Source organism: Betta splendens, chromosome 24 (assembly GCF_900634795.4).
Source record: "Betta splendens chromosome 24, fBetSpl5.4, whole genome shotgun sequence".
Lineage (NCBI taxonomy): Eukaryota > Metazoa > Chordata > Actinopteri > Anabantiformes > Osphronemidae > Betta > Betta splendens.
Window position 1 is genome coordinate 12,186,472 of NC_040901.2, and position 25,309 is coordinate 12,211,780.

General features: G+C 45.9%; 2 protein-coding genes across 9 annotated transcripts in view; both read right to left on the reverse strand.

Annotated features, from left to right (window-relative positions):
* Positions 1-91: 91 nt before the first annotated feature.
* On the reverse strand, positions 92-12,696 carry LOC114849222 (dihydropyrimidinase-related protein 5-like). The gene is made up of 14 exons (XM_029140417.3): positions 12,540-12,696; positions 9,051-9,165; positions 8,573-8,722; positions 5,177-5,335; positions 4,312-4,491; positions 4,161-4,229; positions 4,015-4,059; positions 3,843-3,918; positions 3,589-3,745; positions 3,372-3,513; positions 3,024-3,166; positions 2,744-2,951; positions 2,230-2,407; positions 92-2,142 (listed from the first exon to the last, which is right to left on the reverse strand). The coding sequence occupies exons 2-14, from the start codon at positions 9,159-9,161 to the stop codon at positions 2,057-2,059; spliced, it is 1,704 nt and encodes a 567-aa protein (XP_028996250.1). The 5' UTR covers positions 9,162-9,165; positions 12,540-12,696; the 3' UTR covers positions 92-2,056.
* A 615-nt stretch (positions 12,697-13,311) lies between these two features.
* Positions 13,312-25,309, reverse strand: part of LOC114849223 (DNA (cytosine-5)-methyltransferase 3A-like) — a 29,187-nt gene continuing 17,189 nt past the window's right edge. For 6 of the 8 annotated variants that reach the window (XM_055506491.1, XM_055506492.1, XM_029140424.3 and 3 more), the window contains 17 exons: positions 23,049-23,252; positions 22,741-22,899; positions 22,542-22,649; positions 22,027-22,174; positions 21,753-21,896; positions 21,558-21,602; positions 21,281-21,360; positions 20,753-20,865; positions 20,035-20,218; positions 19,832-19,916; positions 19,163-19,308; positions 18,985-19,075; positions 18,661-18,809; positions 18,368-18,453; positions 18,136-18,205; positions 17,643-17,761; positions 13,312-17,502 (listed from right to left, as the gene is read on the reverse strand). In XM_055506491.1, coding sequence (XP_055362466.1) covers positions 17,361-17,502; positions 17,643-17,761; positions 18,136-18,205; positions 18,368-18,453; positions 18,661-18,809; positions 18,985-19,075; positions 19,163-19,308; positions 19,832-19,916; positions 20,035-20,218; positions 20,753-20,865; positions 21,281-21,360; positions 21,558-21,602; positions 21,753-21,896; positions 22,027-22,174; positions 22,542-22,649; positions 22,741-22,899; positions 23,049-23,252 — 2,073 coding nt within the window. In that variant the 3' untranslated portion in view covers positions 13,312-17,360. The remainder of the gene's footprint in view (positions 17,503-17,642; positions 17,762-18,135; positions 18,206-18,367; positions 18,454-18,660; positions 18,810-18,984; positions 19,076-19,162; positions 19,309-19,831; positions 19,917-20,034; positions 20,219-20,752; positions 20,866-21,280; positions 21,361-21,557; positions 21,603-21,752; positions 21,897-22,026; positions 22,175-22,541; positions 22,650-22,740; positions 22,900-23,048; positions 23,253-25,309) is intronic. The other 2 variants (XM_029140423.3, XM_055506489.1) reach the window with 2 other exon arrangements.

Genomic DNA, 25,309 nt, shown 5'->3' on the forward strand with positions numbered 1-25,309 from the left:
ATAATTTTGGTGACTGAACTCTGTTGTATCAAAAACATTTTTCATAAATTAAAATTGTGGCATTTTAAAAACAACACATGACGTCACGAGGTTTGTTTATTTTTCATTTATTCATTGTTGTTACTTTTGTGGTAAGAAACAAGCAGCCACTTACTGAGTCAACAGGTTCACTGTCCAGCACAACAAGAATCTACAAACACACACAGCCACTGACCAGCCACAGTGCCGTCGAACAACAAAACCATCCAATAATAAAAGAACGTTGTAGGTAATCTTAAAAAAACAGCACCAGTTGTTGTGAACCTGTGGCGTTCAGGGGAGACTTTGCTCCCCGGTCTCCATGTGGTGCTCTTCATGCAGGGTGTCGGTGTGGAGGGCAAATTCACATTGGCACATTTATTCTCCCAACAAAAACAGAACAAACATCCTAAATATATAGTACACAGACAAGATGTGATCATGTATAAATATAACACTCGTAAGCAGGGATAAGACATCGTCATGAGGTGCGAGGGTCAGTGGTTTTCATCAGTCTGTGCAGCTCAATCTTCCTGCAGACACACTGCTCTTAGAACCATCCCATTACATTTTCACAACAACTGGACATTTACTGTCAAAACACAGAGATGCTGAAAGTGAAGCTACTGAAACCACTCTGTACAAGGTCCCTGTCCTCATTTATCAACTATGTGTTGACACAAACAGCAAAAACAATGTTTTTAATACTAAATCTAAATCTAATATTATTATTCATGTCAGCCAATCAAGAGGGGAAAGATTTTATATTAATATTTATCCCAAAAATTCTGACATGGATAATATCAGTCTCTGATCAAATTTGCTAAAACCTACAGCAGTCATTTGAAAATGAATTCAATTTCAGTCAATTTATTTGTGGCCTGCGTTATAAACTTCCATCCTCAGAGGGAATCCGTGGACCGAGCTTAGGAAGTAGACGAAGACCAGAGACAAGCTAAAACACTGCTAGTGTTGCTCCCCATGGGATAGTAGAACACTGTACGTCTAATTAGTTGATAAACGAGGCCTGGGTGTTTCAACAGTCCAACATCTCTGGTTTTCCATCAGAGGTGATCTCTCAGAGGCACGGGAGGGAACTGCACCACATGTTTTTGATGTCAAATACAACACCGAGATTCTGACGTGTAGATGATTCCTCTCAGCTCATTTATGACCTTTACACATAATTAAACGTCTCCACTTTCCAAAGTACCTTGAATACCTGCTAAAATGAACTGCTGTGGACCCGGTCCCGGTGTCAGTTAAAGCCTTAGATCACTGGCTGTAAACTCCCAGGATCAGCCTAAACATCCTGCGTCGTTGTGAGAGCTGGGATGTCTGTGGACCGTGTGTTTTAGTCAGAGGCAGTGAAAGTATAAAGAGGGATGTGGTGACATTAGAGTCTCTTCAGAGCGTGTAGCTGTAAGTTCACACAGTGTTTGACGCAGTTGGATTTCATCACCACACAGCACAGATCGCCCGTCGGAAAGAAAAACACTGTTAGGGCGGCCCACGGTTCAGCAGGAAGCTGAGCGCAGGGGGAGCAGTAATCACACACATCTTCATATGAGTCTAAAGCTATGCTTTTCTACAGTGCACTGTATGCTTGTGTGTAACAGGGTGTAATAGATACGTTACTGAAACCAGTTTTACTCTTTTAAATAATTCAGTCGACATCAAACCATCAAAAACTGTACTGGTTTTGATTTTTCACAGCTTGTTTAGTTTGTTTCTTCACAGGACAAGAGCGAGATGAGGCAGGGTGAGGAGACGTCAGCCACATTATTACTGTTAGCTTGGATTTAGCACGAAATATTCAATTCATAGATAGCCCTTCACTCTAATTAATCAGGTCAGTCACTCCAATTAGGACACAAATTAGATTTGTCACTTTAGCAAATCTTTCAGGTTCTTGGTCACCAATCACAGACACATCAATTGATTTTCCCTTCTTAACTTTAATCCTGTGATTGAAAATCAGTGCAGTTTTTTATGTAAAACACGACGGCTCGGATGTCTGAAGCTCCAGCATCACCATTTACCAAATACCACTGGATCGACCGCCAGGAGGAGCCAGGATTCGAGCCGAAGACCTCTTCGGAATGTGGTCATCGACCTGAGAACCTGAGATCAAACGCACAGAAGCAGTTGAATTCATTTCAGTGGAAAGTGGTTTCCCATGAATATCTGCAGCGTTTGGTTCTGGCCTACCTGAAAGGCTAAAGGACGACTCATGGAGGTCCCGGACTCCCTGGTGGGCTCGATTACAGGGTTTGTTTGCAGATTCTCCATCTATTGGGCCCAAGCCGAGCTCCTTCTTCAGAGTGTTTGCCACCTTGGCCACGTCACCAGAGTACGGGTCCCTGACAACACTTTTATAGGCTTGGGTCTAAAAAAAAAGATCAAACATGTGAATGGAGCTGAGGCTACTATAAGAAACATGAGACTTGACAGACCAATCAAACACATGATGCCGTAATAGCAGTGCAGACATTATACATTTGCCTAAAACACAGCAGAACCACTCAGAGGCTGCGATGGAGGAAGCGTCTGCCGTCCACAGCAGCAGCAGAAAGCCAGCGTCAGCGTGAGCATTAAACCCTTTATAAACGGTGTCACATCGGTGGAGCTGGACACAGGTTGACGGGTGTGTTCGCACTAAGCTAGCTGTCAGCCGACTCAGCATTCACATTTATATACATGAGGTGAGAACGTGTGAATGTACCTTTTCTCTCTGCACCATTTTCTTGTAGAGGAAGTCGGGGAACGTGCGCTGTGGGTAGAACTTTCCAGAACCCTCGGCACACATGAACACACCGTTCTCACACACCAGGCGCCCTCGGCTGATGATGACCAGAGGAACGCCGTGGCAGCGCATCCCCTCGTACAGATTGAAGTCTCCGCCCTGCACCTGAGTGGTCACGGAGATGGTCCTGCAGAGACAACACCGCTGAGTGTGATCTCAATGAGTCATTTGTGTCTGTGCTGAGTCCAGCTCTATGTACCTGGTTGCATCTGGATCCCAGACCACCACGTCAGCATCAGCACCAGGTATAATACGACCTTTGCGTGGGTACAAATTGTAGATCTTTGCAGCATTAGAACTTGTCACTGCCACAAAACGATTCTCATCCATCTTTCCTGTGACCTGCAGGTGTAAATGCATTCAAAACACGGTCAATGCATCGCAATCAATTCAAATAAAATGCACAGTCATTTGTGTGACCTTGTGAACTGTTGTAAACATTTCTGTCTAGTGTCTATTAGAGTTTGGATCTGAGCTGAACCTGGTGTTTTTTAGAATCTGTTCCTGTCAGATTTCCTGAAGGTGTGTGTCAGTGTGTGTCACTCACCACTCCCCTCTCCCAGATGACGCTCATCCTGTCCTGGACTCCAGCTACTCCATGGGGGATCTTGGTGAAGTCCTCTTTGCCCAGAGCTCGCTGCTTGGTACTGAACGGACGATGCTCCGAGGCCACAACACTCAGCGTGTCACTGGAGACAGGAGGTACACGTTGACCTCATCCTCCCCCGAGTCTGTGATAAAAGTGATGTGTGTGTGATCCATACCTTCCCAGCAGGCCCATGATGTAGCTGGGCGTGTTGGGGTCCAGGCGCAGAGGGGGGACGATGACGTGGGCGGCGGCATGGGCCCATTCCTGGTGGTAATACTGCATCCCACTAAGCACTGCATGAGCCACGGTGGTCTCTGCATGGACCACCTTACCTGCACAGACACGGCACAGAAACAAAGCATCTCTTGTTTGTCTTCCGTGACTGGAGCAGGACTCTCCGTGCTGCATGTATCGTCTATTGCATCTAACCTTGCATCTTGGCAGCGGCGACCATGTCTCCAGCAGGAATACTGGACACGTTGACCAGATAGATCGGGCAACGGGCCTGCAATCACAAGAGGATTCATTAATTCAGCAATAAAACAGAAGAGCTGCAAACTGTACAAGCAGGATATTAAACTCCAGCACTGAAGGCGTTTACCCTGTTGGCAATGGTCACGGCCCTGTGAGTAGCCTCAGACTCCAGCTGTGGACAAAAGACAGAGATAGAATCATGAAAAACAACTAATATCGTCTGAATGTTAATATTGTTTTTGTGAAAATACACACAAGCCTCGCTTGACCTACCTCCTCTGGTCGACTGATCTCGATCCCCTCCGGTCCACTGATGCCCAGATCCAGAGCCTCTTTGGCACCCTAACACCACAGGTACAGGTCAGCAAACACTCAGTATATAAGACTTCCTCCAGGGTTTGAATCATGATGGTAGTTTGTGCACCTCTGCCACCAGCTCTCCATTCTCTGCATGAACACGTGCAATGGCGCCGATGTCCTTACAGGTCTGCAGGGACTGGTAGAGTTCGGAATCCCTCAGCATCATCATGTCTTTGTAGGCCATGAACATCTGGAAGGAGTTCACTCCATGCTCCCTCACCAGCGTCTCCATCTCACTACGCACCTGTCCATGAGGTAAAGGCTGGAGGTTAACGCTCTGAGCCACTGCTGGGTGGTGTGTGTGTGTGTGTGTGTGTGTGTGTGTGTGTGTGTGTGTGTTTGCTTTATGGGGCATGAAATGAGCCTGGGACGCCTCTAAGATGAGATCACAGTGCACACAGATGGGTGACTATCACAGACTCTGAGGTGTTTGCAAACTGAAAAATCAATTTAAGAATGGATGAAACAATATCGTCTGTACACGGCAACATGTTGTAACTAGAGGTTTTAAAAATAAAACGTGCTTCTATTCACAACACGATTGATTTCAGTGCATTTGTCTTGTACTGTGGTTTGTTAATTTAGCACACAGTTATTTCCCATTGCCCTTTATTAATAATAAAGGGAACTAACTGACTGCTTCCTTCCAGGCTGTTTGGCTGCATGCTGTGTTGTACCATCTGGCTTTAGAAGCATCACACACACAGGCCATATAGCTCAGACATTAAGGCCAAAGGCTGAATGAGGAGCAGTGACTCATAGAGTCTGTCTAATGTGCCCACTGAACATTTGTGTTAACCTACTTCGTGTAAGGTTTAATCTGGGTCATATTTCACCCATGTATAAAAACGATCAGCATGCACTGCTCCTAACAGGTAGATGGGTGCTTCTAGATCGCTCCACGCTCCCCCTCTGTGCCCGTACGTTACCTTCGGCCCCCACCAGGTCACCCCCACATGCAGCGCGTAGTCGCAGCACACTTTGGCGTCGGCCAGAGCTCGGCACTTCTCGTAGGCGTCCAGCAGAGAGCAGTGTTGTTCGGGCAGAACCAGGCCCATCACCATGGTGGTACCACCCATCAGAGCGGCCTGGGGGGGGGCGAGAGGGCGAGAAGTGATGAGGTGAGAGGCAAAATGTGAAGCAGAGGAGGAGAAAAGGCAGCGTGATTACACAACAAGGGTTCCACTGTACAGCACAGCACTCGCTTTGTTCTGGTGACACTGAGCAGAAACTCCTGTGAACTCCGCTCTCATCATCAGACGGGTTAATTACAAGTTGTATAAACTGATTTTATTGGACACGACTGAGGCAGAAAGACTGAGTCAGCTATTTATTTATGAAGCACAGTCATCCTGGTGTGTTCCTCCTTCCCTGCTGCACATCTGGATTTAATTCACATTTTTAATTTCAGATGGAGGAGAACAGGCTGAGAAGCACAACGGTGACACTAGCATTTTGCAGTGACTTGTTGCCTGCATGATAAATGCACGGCTGCGTCGCCATGACAACGGTTACTGCTCAGCCATGCCGTCTCGTGTCCCCGCCCCCCTCCGCCTCCGTATCACTACATCCAAACCTGCGCTGGCAGTCATTATTGCTTAAAAAGGCCAAACATGGACACAACTATAAGAATCCAATAATCCTTCATTAAATGACAACACAGATCTCTCAGAATAAGCCCTGACTCTAACTCGTCTCCAGCTCAGTCCAATCAATGTCCTCAGTCATTTAAAGAATGAAGTGTGTTTGATCACATGTTCCTCCAGGCTCCAGACATGCTGCAGTCTGTTCCTGAGTCAAAACTCCGGTAACCCACCAGAGGACAATCGTTACCATAGTAACCAGCCTGAATCATATGCAGCGTCAGCATCTGATGCCTTTGCATATGTGTGTGCATGAGCACAGAGTCATTGATCACTGTCAGGGAGTGTTTGAGTGACTTAGGGATCAGGGGACACAGACCCACACACGAGGGATTTAAACTGTCTGTGGCCGTAATAGATGATGACTGCCAGTACGATGCAGGAAGAATGAAACATGTAGAACATGCTATACAGTCTGTAAGTAAACATTTATAAATATCATCCTTTATATGGTTTTGTTAAATGTTAGATTTTACACATACGTCACTGCATGTCACTGTGGGTTGAGCTCTCACCTCCATCCACCCAGTGATGTCATAACACACCACAGCATTAGAATCTCCACTGTACATGAAGCGGTTCGTCAACAAACAATATTACTGATCATTGACAGCAGCTGGTGACATACAAACCCTGAACAGTGTCTGACATCAGTTAAAGCCCCTCGGCCCCTACTGAGATAATCCCTGACGAGAAAGTAAGACAGACACAGAGACGCCACCAGACGAGTCACTGCTCAAACGATCAAACAAACCCCACAGACGCAGCACACAGAAGGCAGGAAACGTGCTGCTACGGCGAGCGGTACGACGGCGTGAGGCCTGGTTGATCTGAGAGGACGAGGAGACGCGCTGTCAGACTCTGATCGGCCTCTATCAGCAGCACTCACGCCTCACGCTACAGCTGATCACCTCCTCTCATCCTGGATGCTCCTCGTCTCTCGCCGCGTGTGACTTGAAGACATTGAGACGATCTGTGCAGGGAAATGTTCTGCTCTGTGTCAGGCCAGTGTCATCACTATACACGGCTACAGCTCCACAGCTCCACAGCCACAGCTACAGCTCCACAGCTACAGCTCCACAGCTCCACAGCTACAGCTCCACAGCCACAGCTACAGCTCCACAGCTACAGCTCCACAGCTACAGCTCCACAGCTACAGCTCCACAGCTCCACAGCTACAGCTCCACAGCCACAGCTACAGCTCCACAGCTACAGCTCCACAGCTACAGCTCCACAGCTACAGCTCCACAGCTCCACAGCTACAGCTCCACAGCTCCACAGCTACAGCTCCACAGTTACAGCTCCACAGCTACAGCTCTCTGACCACCGTCTGCTCATTATAATTTTTAATTATTTTGTATATTCAACATTCTTTTACTTGTTTTGTATTAATGAGTACAAAGCCAGAAGTTTTGGCTGAACTAATCTAAAACAAAGTTCCAAAATGTGCAGTTATTCCTATTGCAGACTCTTTAAATCAAATGAAATGTGACTGAGGCTGGACTCAGAGTGTGAGACAGGAGGAGAAGGAGATGCAAAAAGAGAGGAAGAAGGAAGGAAGGCCGGAGACTAAACGACAGGAGGGAGGGAAGAGGATGTGGAGGGAAAATTGTTTCAGGCTTGATCACAATGGCCCATGAGAGGTTACCATGGTAACCCAGTCACCATAGGGACCACGCAGTACTACCAGTCGGTTGAGTGGGGGTTGGTTGCCATGGCAGCAGGGTCAGTGGGTGGGAGGTTGGCGACTGTGTGGGGGGGGGGGGGGGGGGGGGGGGGGGGGGGGGGGGGTTCTGGGGTAAAGCTGGAACACAGAAGGATTCAATCCCCCCACATTCCACGACAGCCAGGCCTCATTTCACTAAGACACAGAGACATATCTTAGCAAAGACTGTTCCAAAAACACACATCGTGTTCCGGAGCATAAATGAATGCAGGTCTTCAGAAGTGGAAGAAACAACAGGAATGGTCTCATCACTGACTGGTATCTTCTGTTTATATCAGCACCTTTGTATCGTCGTTGTGAAGACTGGCGCTGTAGTACCTTCATTACACTGAACATTAACTGTATGTGACTGGGCACTTGGATGCGTAATGATGGTAACTGATAATTACTTGATAAATACAGTATTTTTAAGAATATGAGCATTTTACATAAGCCTCACTTCACAGGACATAAAGGCTACAGGATGGATTTGTTTGCTCTCCTCTTTCATTATGTGTAGGAGCCGGCTCCACCTTTTTACATTAGTGCCAGGCAACAATAAAAGCAGCGTCCTCCACCAGCTGCAGGCAACAAATACAATGTACAAATGAATTCTTAGGCTCCTTAATTATGAATCATCCTGTCTGTCCCAAGTATCAGGGGATTACTCAGAAATATGCAGGGCATCCATAACCATCCACAGCTATAATGAAGAAATAAACCCCGGGTGGCGACAAATGTGTGTGTGTAAAAGGAGAACTTTGTCTCCGACCTGAAACGTGTGTCAGCTGTTTGGCTTTGTTTCCTACAGGACCCGTGTGAGAACACGTGTGGCCATTCCTCCTGATGAAAGTATGAAGCTGAATATATGAATACAGACGTGACAGAGCGCCGGCATGTGTGCGTCTGACAGCTGTGTCTAGCTTCTAGATGTGTTTATTCACAGGCATGCTGACTCAGCCATGTTTGTGTGGTACCTTGGTTCCGCTGTAGAAGTCCTCCTGGATGCTGGCATTCATGAACGTCTGCTGCAGATGCACACTGGTGTCTATGCCGCCGGGCAGCACCAGCTTTCCAGAGGCATCGATCACCTTGGCCCCACCTGGTATCATCAGCTCTTTTCCAACCTGACAGACGTAACAAAGACACAAATCACGCATTAATGTTGGTTTCTTGTATGTGATGGAAACACAGGCAAAGTGAAAGTGAATGCTCCTACACTGAAACAGTGGAACAGTGTTTATTTCCATGACCACATTAACTTAATTACAGTGGTCACCGTCGCTCACAGAATAGTTTGGCCTCTCTATGATTATTATTATCAAATGAGTCAGTAACAGCTGGAGATCTACTAGACACAGAATGTGCAGAGTGAGTCTGAGCACTGAGAACTGTAGTATGAACATTAAATATAACGCCATAAAACATTTATTTTGAAGGTGAAATGAGCGTTACCTGTTGAATGATGCCATTCTCAATGTAGACGTCTGCTTCCTGGGTGAAGTCGTCATTGACGACCTTCCCTCCCTTGATGAGGATACGCATGGACCCCATGTTGGCTGCCATAGTCCTACCAGGACAAACATAAACATATTGAACATGGATTAAATGGTGCATTACTCTTTAAGTGGGTGGGTTCATATCAGACTGGTACATATAGACTCAGTTTTACAGAAGACCTCCGTGGACCATTAAGCGCGTCAGCACAGACTATGACAATCTATAATTTACAACTCTAATACAGTATCTGTAGTAAACTGAGAGCTTCTACACAATCCCTCTGTGTGTGTTCTGCATGGATGGCTGTATGCAATGTGTTTGATGGAGCAACACAATAGCCCCCCAGTCACAAAGGATCATCAAGGGATGGAGGAAAACAGAGAAGGGACGGAGAGGAGCGAGAACGCGAACGCAATAATGAGGAGAGAAAAGATTTAGAGTGTGAAATCGGTCCAATACCAGAGGGAGCGAAAATGGATCCAAAGAGGTAGACGACGTCTGGGACGTTAGACCTACACATGCTTTAGCTTCTGAATGGACTCATCTGCTTTACATGTAGAAGAATGATGAGTGTGAACACTCTAAACATGGCCAAAGTGGTGGTGGTGGTGGTGGTGGTGGGGGGGGGGGCTGCACCCAAACACACAAACGAGCTAAAACGCCATCAGGAGCACAATCAGTGAAATGTGAATCTGATTTGTGGCCACGTGAGGAAATGCAACACAACGTGTGAGACGGAACACATGTGAACAGACACTGAAGTGACGAGATGAGACGTGAAGGTGTGAGTGCAGTGGCCAAAGCCAGACACCACAACCAACTGGGGTTCACACCACACGAGACCAGGACAGAAGTCAGACACAAAACCAAGACATCTCACGGCGTCTATAAAAGGGACCTGGTTGTCAAAGTGTAGCTAAAAATCCTGCTCCAAAGACCGAAAAATGACAAGCCCAGATCTATTTTAGTCTGAGTCACTGTACAGTAGCCTGTGCTTTCTGCTGTGTCATAGCAAGCATCACAGACAGACAGACAGACAGACAGACAGACAGACAGACACACACACACACACACACACACACACACACACACACACACACACACACACACACACACACAGACAGACAAACAAACAGACAGACAGACAGAAACACAGACACAGGCAGAGACATAGAGACAGACAGACAGACAGAGAGAGAGAGACACACACACACACACACACACACACACACACACACACACACACACAGAGTGGCCATCGTTTCTGTCACCAGCTGCACAAAGATGGACAATATTAAGGTACCAAACACACAACTTCACACACAGTTAAACCCAGTGCTGCAGAGACACACCCTCTGCCTGTAGATTCTAACAAAGCTCCTAATGCAGAATGAGGAGCAGTTTGTAGGACACTGATTGCTGCAAACAACAACAGCCTAGTTCTGAGGTAAGAAATCCAGCTTTAGCCACAAACCCTCCAGGCCGTGGTGGAGAAAGTCAAGTCTATTTTCAGAAAAAGGTGCTGCGAGTCAGTTAAGACTGGAAACGGTTGCTGCTGACATCTGTGCAGACTACATGTGTGACACGGGGCGTGTGTGTGTGTGTGTGTGTGTGTGTGTGTGTGTACATCCATGCATGCTGTAAGTGAGAAGAAAGGAGCAGACAGCTGCTGACTCCTGCTTGATCTGGAGCGTAATCGCCACCGGAGGGATGATGTAGTGTGTGTGTGTGTGTGTGTGTGTGTGTGTGTGTGTGTGTGTGTGTGTGTGTGTGTGAACAGCAGAGCTATTTAAAAAGCCAGAACAAACGTGCATCGGACAAATATATAACCGGCTGGTGATAAGAATAGACACTAAAGGCAAACAGGCACAGAGTGAGAGGAGTCGTGGGTGATTCTTCAGGTTCATGGACAAATAAGCCATTAGTGAATTACACACATTAACATGATAACAACAGCAGACACACAACTAACTGGGACATCGCTGTGAGGATTCTGCATCAACTCTTATCAGCCTGTTCGCCGTGTCTTTGAACCACAGGAAGGAATGGAAAACTGGTAAAATGAGAGCATTTTATCAATATTTGATTAGTCCACTTTTATCACCTTTTCTCTTGTGCCACCTACAGACGAGAGTGTCAACTCCACACCACAATTATTCATAATCTATAACTATGGAAAGATTATAAAAAGTATCAAACCTGGGTGATGCTGCTGAGCGCTAACAAATATGCACCTATTGTCTGATTATTGTCTGAGGGCCTGTGCACAGTCGGTCTCTTGGCAGGTTGTTCGTCCATCACAAGTACAAACTGACATCCATTCACACTTAGATTCACACCAACGGCAATTTAGAGTCACAATTATATTGTGTTGCATGTTGTGTTTGGAGAGAAGGAAACTGTTAAATACATGGGAGATGTGCAAACACACAGAAAGGTCAGAAGAACCCAAAGCATTACTGATTATTTACTGATTACAGTTTTGCTAAGATGAGGATTGTGGTTTGTTTATTTGTGACTTAATTTGGTTCAACTACGTGTAAATTGCCCAGAATCATGCATGTGTAATGTGTAAGATCATGTATATTAGCACATTTATTAATTAGGATCCTTACTAACATATGCAGTTCATGAATACATTCATGGAGCCCCCCGAGCCCCAAACCGAAGCCCATCTGCAAACGAAACCAGTAGAATCCAGTAAAGGAAAGGGGCAGAAAACAAGGGATGAAACCACCTCTTCAGCGCAAATCAGTACTAACGTGATCACACACACACACACACACACACACACACACACACACACACACACACACACACACACACACACACACACTACAACAGGCTCGTTTGTATGCATGACGAATCCAGACCCTCCTCTTCATCATCACCGTGACTCATTACATTCGGTCCAATTGAGAATAACCGAATAACGGACTTACTTATCGTTGCATAACCGTGCACGGACACACATTAAACGCCGCCTTATTGCACTGATGGCACCGCAAATACCCAACACACACACACACACACACACACACACACACACACACACACACACACGGGATGCTAGCTGCAAACATACGACGATTTATGCACAATACACACCGTGTCATTCATCGCTCCCTCCTCATGTGAAAGAAAAGGTTTGCTTTAATTAAATGCTGTTCAAATGCAAACGAACGGGTCGCAGAAAATGCTAAAAAGCAAAATGACCTGTGACGATCGGACATTAAGTCTTAATGCTAAATCGCAAGTGGTGGATGTTAAGAGATGGAAGAAAGACGCGTTTAGCAACGTTAAACTACATTTACGTACATTTACGTGAATATTTTAACAATTGAAATAAAGAATATTGACAATAATATCCACTAAAGGGCTCAATACGTCAGAAAGTAAACAATGCACATCTCATTTTTATGATAGTTATTTATGTGTTCTTACCTTTTCTCGTGACGTTGTCAGATCCTCTGTGAGACCCTCTCTCCCTGTTGCCCAGCACCAGCCGAGTGCGCGCGGACAGCTGGCACAGCGCGAGCCGCAGATGCTTCTTCGCCGGCATGAGCCAATCAGAAGCCGTTGGAGCCACATCGACTGAACAGCTGACCAATAGCAGAGGAGATATGTGTAGCGAAATGGACTCGGTCATCAGCAGGCAGGGGCGTGTCTCCAGTCTGCAGAGATGCCTTCACTGACTGCTGGAAATAGCGTGTTCATGATCAAACCAGAAGTTAATTGAAATATATTAGACGCTACTGTATTGTGGTTATTTAGGTTTAAATAAAATCAGCCAAGTACGGGGGAATGTAAATAAAGTTGTGGTTTATACTAAAAGAATAATGATAACCTAATCACTATCATCAGTGAAAGTGTAAGGCCAATTCGTCAGTAAATACTATACTTGACTCAAATTCTTCAGATATATTCAATCTTGATTTCATAATTTTTACTGTTTTCTATCTTTTGATTCGTCTCTTCTTCTAAAACAAGATCTAAGTTGGAATGGAATTAAGCTGGTGTGCATGTGTGATGGAAAACATTTACTCAGTTTTAATGCTGCATCACGTAATAAATGATGTTCTGACTGATCTCTAGGATGAAACAGCATGCAACGAAAATAAATCCTCTTAAGTCACGGCATCCCGTTCGGTAACGTCCCTGACACAGAGCTGAAGTTTTATTCAACGTGTGCTTAACAAGGAGACTTTGGGCTAAATCACAAGAAACAGTCCTTTTTATTCACTTTCATTTCTTACATTGTTCAAGTACAAAGTTAAAATGCCTTTTTAATTAGTTCATATTCATACAAGAGTAAAATAATAATAGTGCCTTTCATTACTACGACAAACTTAAATACAGTCATTGTAAAGACAAACTTGATTTATACTCCTAACAATATATTTTTCTTATTTTCAGATAAAATTTTAGCACCTTTTGAAACACCACCAGGTCCTCCTTTTCCTAACAGCTCATCTTTCATTTAGTCCATGAGATGAGTGTCTGCATGCGCCACAGCATCGTATTTGTGGATGTCGAGCATGTGTGTGTCCGAGCGCCGTACGCTCCGTGTCAATAACAGTGTTTTGTGTGTATCGGTTTGTGAGTGTATCAGTGTTTTAAACAGCGCATCACTCAGCCTAAAAGCTGTTGATAGGCGAACAGAAACATCATCATCGCGTCACCCGTCATTTAAGAGTAGACTCCGGTCCTCATGCTTTTGTCTGACAGCACTCTCACACAGTCGCATGTTGAAATAACCCAGCAAACAGAAAACATTCAGTGTCAAACCACAGAAAACACCTCTTCTTTATGACATTAGGTTACATTTATTCATCTTGATTTTAGGTCTTATATTCTTATTTTTAAACACAGGATGTTTCAGGTTGTTAGAAGGAGATTGGAGAAATCCAGATTTAAACACACAGAAATGTGTGAATGAACAAAGTCATTTAAGTCTAATCTCCATCTTCCTCTCTTAGCTTTTTGATTCTGAAGCGTGGGAACTTGCATGATTTCGGCGGCTTGACCAGTTTAGCATCGGTACATTTGGCGTTATTTCAACCTGCTGCTGATTGAGAGCGTGCTGCAGCTCGATGCCTTCACTTTCCGTTTCTCCCTTGGGTACAATAGAACAAGTCACTATACTAACTGTAATATATGCTTTCTCGAGCCCCTCTCTCTCCCCTCTAGGCTGAGACTGAACTGAACTGAGCACCAACCTGTAACAGTACACACACACAATAACAGATTATTATTGTAATTATTATTATTATCATTACTCCCTAATCTAACATGGAATCGGAGATTACACTGACTGACTGACATGCAGCACCTGGGGGTGGGAGGGCTTTAGGTGTGCTGGAGGGAGGGGGCTGGGAGCACCAAGCATCGCAGGGTGAACATGTCACACCCAGCAGCGCCGCGGGAAGCCTGATGGCGACAGGCGGTCGGCAAAAACACAGTGTGTATGCATGTATGTCCATGTGTGTGTGTCGATGACGGGTTCTGTAGCGGAAGGAGTTCAGAGAAGCATGAACGTCGGCACCGTGTTGTGTATGTTTGACCTGTAAGAGCACTGTAAAAAAGAGCAGAGTTCAAAAAGCACCTGAAGGTTGGTTGTACAAACAGAGAGTAAACATGATGGAAAACCTGCTGGTTGACTGTTGGTTGGTGACACTGGTTCTGTGTGAGCATAAACTGCATTTGTCCAGTCGTTAGCTGGTATCTGAGGAAGGTCAGAGGATCGGAAGGCTTCCTGGAAAAAGGTGGTCGTGTGAAGACCAAAAGCACCAGACTGACAGATGTTTATCTTAAACAAAGCCCTGTGCCAATAAGACATACGCCAGCGTTAGGTCACATCCACCACAGTTGAGGACAATCTATTCTCTTGGGCATCAAAAGGCAAAAAACACACCCAAGGCAGGTCGAACAACTGCTGCGTAGAGACGTATGCGTTATTTCCACAGGGCCGTTTCAGTGGGAGGAAGTAGAAAACCAGCATAGTGTCTACAGAGTCAGGTCTGCCTCTGGTTCGGCGGATGTCGCTGATACAGTGAACGCAGACGCGTCAACGTACCGTCGGAGCGTAACTGCGAAGGGCTGGTCACTGTTTGAACAGACGGATGGCAACGGCAGGGCCGAGGCACAGGAGCTGAGACAGAAGGGGTTCAGGGTCAGTCCCCTCACAGGCGTCCTCCGCTGCCCCTCCTGACGCCACCCGCTGACGTTACGGACCCCTGCAAACATCCCAGTCACCTCATTTCATCATTTCTGGCTCCTGTGCCTCAAATCCCACCAGTAGAATGAGAAACTAGTAAATAAAGCAGATCTTCAGCACCCTTAACCATGTGCTGCTGGAACAGATCATCTTGACCATCAAACTGTTCAAATTATTATTGAATCCTTTGCTTAAAATGCAGCTTAATCTTTAAAATCTTAGGTCAGGATAAATAAGAAAGTCCTATTAGGTACAGTAGTGTAAAGGAAGTAGAGCGAGAACCTGACGTCGACACCGACTCAAACCCTTAAAAGGACGAACAATCGAGCGGTGACTCCATCCTTTTAATAATATATCAGAATAAAAGCTCTCCCTCAAACATGGATGCAAATAAGGCAACTGGGATGTTTCCAAAAGGGACAAATGTTCTTTATAGATGGAGAACTGCTCTGGAAGAAGAAACAACCCCACTCTCCATTAGCTGTATTCCACATATGTCACCCAGAGATTCAACATCTGGCCTGATGACGGCCAGACAGCATCTTATTACTGACTATTTGGTTCAAACCTCTGTACAGCATTCAGCATCCTAATAAAGAAGCCACGCTCCCATCGGGTAAAACAAACAGAGCCAAAGCCATACGAGCTACAAAGAAAGACTACATTATTTTCAGTTCACAGTATTCTCCTCCAGTAAAGCTAAATAATGACCACTGTGTGAACAGATACAGTCGCTTTTCACTGTCAGCACAATGAACTGCTCCTATTAAAGGTCCAAAGCTCGGTGCAGTATCATCACAACTACTGTACCACTGTCTGACGACCTCCAGACCCATTTTCTGTCAGAACCAAACAGTGACAGGGATCATTCAACTTTACACCGTTATCATCCACATCACATTATTTGAGCAGTTAACAGTAATCAATGCAATACAGCAGTACTTTTCCAAATGTAGTACTACTGACCAGCTTATATGGAACCAGACTCTGTTATAATGCTACCATTGTGCAGTACTTCACAGCATATTCACCTAAACCTCAGCTTCGGCTAAAGCTGACTTTACTTTGTCTTCACTGTGTTCACAATGTTTCTAGTGCAGTGACCTCTACTGACCCTGATCGTTTTACACACAGTGACCCTGTGGCTTCGCCCTCCGTCCTAATGAACTCAAAGCCAAATACATAAAAATCCATTTTAAAATGACTTAATTGTTTTAAAATATCACTACATGTATTTAGGTTTCTGCCTCCAGAGCAGCGTTTCCACCATAAATCCCGACACGCCAGCAGGTTAAGTCAGGAAAGGTTTCACGTGAAGGTTTCTTTAGGATGCTCCCTGCACATTCTAGCGCACTGCGTCTGATGAATAAATGCATTGTTAAAAATCCCGATCACCTCCCAGGCCTGGCGTTTCCCCCACCTGCCTGTGATAGTTTGGTTCGACTCAGTGAGGGAGATAAAACTGCAGCGACAGAAACAACCAGAGACTGTTCAGCCTCAAAGAGCACCAAAAACTGTACAAGTGTTGTATTAAAGTGGCACCGTTTGGACTCCATCACTGCCTGACCAGCACCACCAGCATCGGCTGCTGTGTGTTTGTGTGTCTCTATGTGTCACTACTGGTTAAGTGTATGGTTCAAAGGGACTCATTGCTGTGTTGATGTGTTCAGAGATATTAAAAACGCGTGGGACTCCAGCTACTACAACACAGTAAAGCCAGAAGACATCAGTTTCAAGGTTGAACAGGAAGTTTGTATGTGTGATGATATACAGTACAGGATCCTGCAACAGTGTGTGTGTGTGTGTGTGTAATCAGCAAGGTAGCACCTGGGGACTAAGGTCAGACAGTGGTCTACATGGGATCTAGGGAAGCAGTCTTTTACATTGTGTGTGTTTGTTTGTGTGTGCTATGCCTGGTCCTCTGTGTCTTCTGCACCAGCCAACCTTCATGTACAAGCTGTATCCTGTGTGTAGTGATCTGTGCGTGCGGGCCATACCCTTTGTGTGTGTTTGCATGTGTGCGTCTGTGGGAGAGCGTGTCGGTGGGGCTAGTAGCAGGCGAAGTACTCCTTGAGTGGGGAGAAGAGGTGCCTGATGACAGGCACGCTCCAGGAGCGGCCCAGCAGCCTCTGCCTGGCCAGACGACTCATGTTGGACACGTCGGTGTAGTGGACGGGGAAACCGAACACCCTGCGGACACAGAGATGGAGCTGTTCAACATGGAGGACACGAGGCGTGAAGGAGCTGAAGATGGAGCTGGAACTGTAAGTCAGTCAGCTGCAGTGAGTGATCAATCGCTTTGCATTAAAGTGTATTAATAGGGAACACACCTCTCCATCTCTGTGCACCACAGGATGTCCTCCTTGTTGTCCATGTAGACAGGGAAATGCTCATCTTTCCCCTGCTTCACAGAGTTGGAGCGTGTCGTTATCGTACGCAACTTCTCAAACTGGAATTAGCATCCAGAACCAAACACACACACAGACGCAAACAGACAAACAAACACACGCATCCATTTTAATTCTGTTGCTAGCCTCCATTTGAACAACAGTTTTCTACAAGACATGTTGTTAAATGACCCAAAGATGCTTTAAGTGCAGCTTTTGCTAAAATATAACATCTAATAATATCAGACTCAGCTTCTCTCAGATAAAGATAAAATAAAAATATCTTCAAATCTCAGCTGTACGTTATCGTTAGTTGTTATGGTCCTATTAACTTTGTGGTGCAACCTTTAATCGACCATGATTCAGAAACGTACATGGCAAAAATAGACTCACAACAAATGCACACACACTCCCAAACACACACACAGGTGGATACCTTGGCTGTGCGCCCATGTTCCAGACACTCCTGTAGGTCCAGCTTGTCGTTCAACATCGGAGCCAAAGGTCTGAGATGAGAAAACGATTTTTAGGAACTGGACTCAGTCGCCCTCGTTACAGTAGAGTAATGACTGAGTCCCACGGATGCTGGCGTCATTCTGTTTGTGGGTCAATTTCTTTAAAAGGAGTAAATTTCATTTTGTTTTCAGTTCATGGATATTTAACTGCACCTGGACATGCCCGGCAGGTTCCCCCAGAAGTAGCGAGCTCGGTGGGCGGCAGAGACTTCCTTGGCATCGATCATCACTGGGTTACACTGGGAAGGATCAGCAATAATTATACACTATTTTATAGGAAGAGAAACTGTACTAATGTTCTGCATTTTGTACTTGAGAGTTTCAGAACATTTAAGCAAGTGAGACCCTTCTGTGAGCTAGAATGATTTTCCATTGCAATTTGATTGTAAAGAATATGAATGAATGAGTATATGGATGTGTATAAGTATAGGAACTATACTACTTACCTCCAAGAAGCGGGAGATGTCCCGCTTGTCGCTGACTCCCATAGCGACCACGTTCTCAAAGAGCCAGAAGAACGGCCGCTCGTCCCCGGGCTTCGGTCGAGCCTCGTGAAGCAGACGGTAAAACTCGAAAAACAACCGTCCAGTTCCCTCTGCAGAAGGATGGAGAAGGTTCAGCCTCCATATACTTCAGCTAACATCAAGAGCAAGCTTAGCTTCACTATTTTATGGGATATTTTCCCTCATCATTATTAGTTTCCCTCAGTCTCTCCACAGGGGTCATGAGTCGCACCGTTTACCTGATGCGGCTCATGACCCCCGTCTTACCATAAAGACCTTTTCGTGCTGGGTTGACAATGGAGAGGTCGTTGCAGGGGCTTCCTCCAATCACCAGGTCAAAAGGTCCCCACTCTTCAATCTGACAGAACCAACTCAAGTCAGCTCACGTCACAGCACAGAACAGACGTGAGAATGCATTAAAATCCAGCCGCCTGCTGTCACTTACATGTTTGCGGGTCACGTTGCGGACGTCCCCCACATACATGATGCGTCCTTGGTGACGAACCATCCCAACGGTGATGGAGTCCTCACACACCTCAGACGCCACGTACTTGTCGACCTGAATTCCCAAGTCCTTCAGCACCAGCAGTCCTGATGTCACACACACACACACACACACACGCACGCACGCACGCACACACACACACACACACACACACACACACACACACACACACACACACGCACACACACACACACACACACACACACACACACACTGAATGTAAATACAACTTTCCTGGTTTAATCTAATCAGCTAAAAGCAGGATTGTGAGCCTTGTTGCCAGCATGACCACGTTTAGTCAAGTTCATCTCCGGTGCATGTGGGAGCTGTCACAGTTGCTCCCGAAGTGAGTTTGTCTGAATAGTTTTTGCCGCGTCTGCACCACTGACACTAGTCGGACACCTGTCTGCAGCTTTCAGCTGATGCAGCTCGTTTTAATGATGCTGCTTTCTTTATGGTTGCTGCTTTAGGTTGAGCTTCCCCTGCTTTCCCCTGTTGAAAGACAAGTACAGACTACTGCCCACTACTGGTATGAAGAGATATTCTTTAGCTGCTGCACTGGAAAGCTCGTAGGTGACGATTAGTAAATCTACTGAAGTACACGCGTACCTGTGGCGATGCCGTCAAACAGGGAGAGGACTCGGATTGGTTTCCTCTTTTCTGCTGCCACTGGAGGATATAACTTAGCAGGCTCCTAAAGTGGAGTTAAAGCAAAGAAAAGATCCGACTGATGGAGGCTGTGTATGTGAAACATTAGTTTATGAAGCAAACAGATCTGTTTCCCCAGTTTAACATTTAAGAGCCTGACTTACGAAGTCCTGTTCGTGGTTGTTGGCAAAGAAGTGCTGCAGTCTGCAGGGCCAGTCGTCCCGGCGTCGCAGCAACCCGTACGTGCTCCGGGGGCCACACATGTAGCAGTTCCAGGGGTCCTCGTTGATGGCTGCAGCTGCCGAGCCGGCGCCCACCAACAGATCCACACACTCCACACAGAAACACCTGCATACACACACACACACACACACACACACACACACACACACACACACACACACACACACACACACACACACACACACACACACACACATATTATGGTTGCGGATGTGTTCGTCACATTCTTAGTGGTCGAAGGAATGAAGCAGAAACTTAGAGTATGACCTCAAACTGGCAATAAATCCTTTTATTGTATCAAGAAATACACGATGGATAAGGTTTTATGGTTTCATATGGATTTTTGAAAATAAAGGTTTGATTGACCAATAATTTAAGTAACAGTAGAGCTGAGCTGTGGTTTATTCCGCCTGAGCGCTGCTGTGTTTGTGGTAATTAGGAGTGTAGATGCCAAAATCAACTGTGTACTCGGAGCCTATTGCCAGCATAAATCGGTTCCACGTGAGCTGGCAGGTTCTGCTGCCAAGACATCACAGTTTGACTTCAGCGGGTCACCAGTTGTTGTTACTGTGAAATCCCAAACCTGCAGTGGCCACAGGGAAGAAGCTGACTGTATCGTGTGTCCGGCGCTTCACTGACCTGCAGCAGTTGTTGTTGCCACACATGAGCACTTCCCTGCCTCCACAGCAGATGGTGCAGTAGGACTGGTAGCCGTCGTCGTCGTACTGGTAGGCGCACTCCAGGAATGAGTTCTACAGCGAGATGCACAATGACTTCATGCACGGTAGAAAGTACAGGTTAACTTTAACCTATTAATGCTCAAACTGATCAAAAAGGAGATCTGAGCTTGGCTTAGTGGGAAAGTACAACTACCTCAAAGCAAACTTCAGTCATTTGTCATTGTTTCTTATTCTGACTGAACAAATCAAGCAAAGCTCACTTTGATTAATTTATGTATTTCTACATAAAATAATCAAAGTGATCTTCAAGCCCTGCATGCGGCTCTCAAACACGTCAGGGAAGTGTTTCATTCAGCCATTATTTGCTGACATCTGTCATTAAACACAGAGTAACAGAGTAATGAAGCCATCATGACACAATTACATTATAACAACACTTATTTAGCCCTAAGTGAGTAAAACAGAGGGTTTTTAAGGAGGTTCTTACTTTGCATCCCTGGCACATAGCTCCTACAAACAGAGGATGCTCCAGAGAGACGTTGAGGCTTCCACAGGAGATACAGATATCTGGACAAACATAAGACCTGGACTATAATGAAATGTGCTATAAACAGGACTTTTAGAATCACTAAAGGAAAAGTGCAGTTGATGAAAGCAGTAAAAATACTTTTATCACACTCCCTTGATGAAGACATATTGTTTTTAATATACATGTATATATATTATTTTTCTTTACAAATTCATTATTGAAATAATTGTTTTACCTTCGATGTTCCTGGTCTTCTTTTTGATCTCGTATATGAGCCTCTCTAGAACAAAAACAAAACAACGATGGCATCCTTCATGGTGTAGATGATGTGAAGTGCTAAAGGAAATAAAACTGGTTGGCCTGTTTATGAGGCTACAGTTGTCTTGTGTATATAAAGTCTCACTCGTTCTGTCTGTGTTTGGGTTCTTACCTCGGGTCCCCTCGTCGATCACCTCTCTGATCTTGGCTTTCTCGGCCGAGTTCTTGCGAGGCTTCTTGGCCGGTGGAGGCGTGTACGCCGCCTCAGGCTCCGCCCACATTTCAGGGTAAACCTCTTTGTATGGATTTTGCTCCTCTGTGGCACAAACATTTTGAATTAACACCGTTTTAATCTTATCATTAGGTATTCCTGTAGGCACTTATTAGATATTAGCATCCTGTGGATATAAGTGAGACTCATTCGCCTCCAGGGAACATGTATTTACCCTCTGGGGGGTCCAGTGACTGTGGGCCGTTGGGCAAGAAGCCGGTCATGGCCCACTCAATCATCTGTCTGGTCTGGATCTCCACCCCATCTGCATCATCGCTAGCATCACAGGATGGAACGGGCCTCCCCGCTCGAACGCTGGCGACCTTAACACAGAAGAATGACAGGTACAACCAACAGGTACAATTAAGTTAAAGCTACAGTAAAAACAATGAATATGCTAATTATGGGTTCACAATATGGAGCAAAATGTTAATACTGGTGCAAATGTTAATGGACAATTGTGCCGTGATCATGTAAACCAGGGACTAACGTATCTGTAAGATTTAAATGTGCCCACATGCTGTGGGCAGAACTGGATAAGAGCAGCACCTCCACAAATGCAAAACATTATACAAGAGAAGAATGAGTAAAATACGACCTTTACGCTTTCATTTTTATATTCTTAGACGCTAGATGATTCCATCCACAGAGATCTCAAATAAAAACCGTGCACACAGAGCAGAGCGTTACCTGCAGAGCCTCAAAGATGGCTTTCCTGTACATGGACTGCTTGTTGTAGGTGGGCTGGTGGAAGGCAGAGCAGAACGAGCTCAGAGGCATCAGCTTCTCCACACAGACCTGAAAACAAAGAAAAGCCACCGAAGGAAAAGGTGAAGGAGAAGCACAGTGAAATAGAACCCGCTCCTGTTGTCGTCCACGGCAGACTCACCACGGAGAACTTGCCGTCACCAAACCACATGACCCAGCGGGTGCCGTCGGCGGCTCGACTCCGACCGCTCATCCACCAGGAGACGATCCTGCCGGGCCACCAGGAGAAGCCGCGCAGCTTCCCGAACACCAGCGTCCCGATGCCGAAGCCCCGGCCATCCTGGCCCCACACACACAAACACACGTGGCCCATGTTTACTTTCCATTACACATGCGTGGGTTCTTATAACTAGTATAAAATGTAGTTTCTATTGTCCTCGTGTGAGGGAAGTTACATGACATGAGCTTGTGTGTCTCAGAGGTGAGTACCTGGTACTCGATCTCGCTCGGGGTGGGCGGGTCTCCTCTGGCAACAGGCTCCGGCGTCAAGGCGACCGTGGGCGAGGCGGGGTCTGTGTGCTGCTGTGAAGGGGGAGGGGCCGGACTGGCCGGCTCGTCCTCTTTCTGGAAGTCAGCCTCTGATAGGTCGTCCATCATGCTTATCTCAGCCTCTCTGTACGCCCGCCGCTCCGCCTGCGAAGCAAACTGCTATTTAACTTTATACGCTACTATAGGAGGAGCAGCTGGTCTCCATCACCGGTTCTTTAGTTGCCTTCATCCACCCACATCACCAAGTTAATACCGTCTTGTACAAGTAATGTTTCTCATCGTTCTTATCTCGGTTTCGGTACAAGTCAGCTGGCGCTACGAACGCCTGCGCTGTCAGATTTACCAGCATCACCAACACGTGATTCACCATCTACAGCTGAGCTTCAGTCAGATTTTCCTTTGGGGAAAACGCCTCCATTGGCAGCGCGTCCTCCACCGCTGCTGACGCCATTAGATAACGGATTAGTCATCGTAATCTCGAATAAGGTAGAAAAACATTTACAGGAACTAGTCAGAGATTGCCGTGGTTCCACCGAGCAGCAAACGGATGCTTTCATCTGCACTGCATGGAGCCTTAAATAAACTGTACATTACACCACACTTACAGTAAGCGGAGCACGAATAATAAATAACAGTAGTTAAATCCATCAGTTGTCTAATCAATGAAGAACTAAAGTTTTAGATGCGGTCTCATCTTTTACCCTGGCATGGATTTAATAATGTGTAGTAATGTGAAGCCCAGGTTGTAATGATGTGTGCACAGGTTAGTGCTTCATATTCCATCCATCCATTATCCCAACCACCGTATCATAACCTTTTAGTTTTACTGGTGCTGGTCTTGGAGGTAATAGGTGCACTGATGTTTTATATGGGCCTTTTCCAGTTGATGTGGCGACCGCTCTAGATTAAGGCCTCGGTGCCCCCGAGCTGCAGGAACAATCCTTTAATTGTTCCTCTGAACAGGAAGCGAGTGGGGAGAAAGGGTGCGGCGAGGAGGGAGTTCAGTGGGTTCAACGCAGGAAGGAGAGCGAGAGGACAAGGAGACAAAGAGCCAGGGAGTAAATAGGATTATATTATAAAAAAGGAGGAATACAATACATGCAGAAAGAGTGGTGCGTGTTGATGGGAGACAGAGATACAGCAGATAGATTTTCAAATTAAAGGCCAGTTTTTTCTCCTCTATCACAACATGTATTTCCTCTCAGCAAAGCGATAAATAGGCTGACTCTGTTCTAAGTTTGTAAACTCACTTAATCCAGGAAAAGCAGGCTGTTTTTCCTGCAGTGAGTTTAGCCGTCTCCACCGGCTCCTGAGGGAAAAGTCTGATTTTAGCTGCCAGCTCGCAGCTTGTAGCTGCAGCGGGATTTTAGCATTTACACTGAGTAACGACGGCACGGCTGCTGCAGGAAACGCCACAGTGAAACAAGGGGTGCATTGGTACAGGAACGATGAGTTACAACTAAAGTCAGAGTTAGGTGGTACTTTTGTTATATAACTGCCTCTTATTGCATAGAAACATTATTTCCTGCATTTTAGTCAGCTCAAGTTACGAAGGTTGAACCGGCATCAGGTCTAGGATCACACAAACGCAGCATTAACTCTCCAGTAGAAGTAAAACCCCAAAAAACAACCTGAGGTTTGCCAGAGAAGCAGGTTTACACAGCCACAAACCATTAACACTCAGCTGCCAGTACAAAGCTAGCGGCTACATGCATGTCCACGGACAAAGCCCACGGTCTGTTTTAGATTAGGAGACCACAGCGTTTCCCAGAGGAGGCTCCGCTCCGCTCCCGCCTCGCTGCTGGTGACAGTCCGGTTCTGGGTCGTCCATCTGCGCTCGCATGAACGCAGGCGCTCAGAGGGAAAAGAAAATGTCCTCACATGGCTCAGGAAGAGACTGGTGAGAGTTTTGAGGGGGCAAAGGTCAAAGGTCACCTCCACCTTGCGTTTGTAGCGCTGTGTGAGAATCGCGTCGCTGAATGGCTTCAAATTTGACACAAATGCTGTCAGTGACACTTTAACGGCAACATCCAAAGGCCTAAAATCCCACTCAGAGCATTTCTATGACCTGAAGCTTTTTAGGCTCCTCCTGCAGTGAAACAACATGTGCTGGAGAATGTACCAGGAGACATGAAGGGAAGGAACAGCGGCATAAATTTAAGTGGAAAGCCAGAAAATGTGTGAATGTGAAGAAGTGACAG

What these genes read in the sequence shown, in the direction of transcription:
- LOC114849222 (XM_029140417.3), bottom strand. Translation starts at nt 9,161, where the DNA reads ATGGCAGCCAACATGGGGTCCATGCGTATCCTCATCAAGGGAGGGAAG. An exon ending in ACTTCTACAGCGGAACCAAG is followed by an intron (nt 5,336 to 8,572) that starts GTACCACACAAA and finishes GCCCCCCCCCAG; the next exon opens with GCCGCTCTGATGGGTGGTAC. An exon ending in CGCCGCTGCCAAGATGCAAG is followed by an intron (nt 3,746 to 3,842) that starts GTTAGATGCAAT and finishes GTGTCTGTGCAG; the next exon opens with GTAAGGTGGTCCATGCAGAG.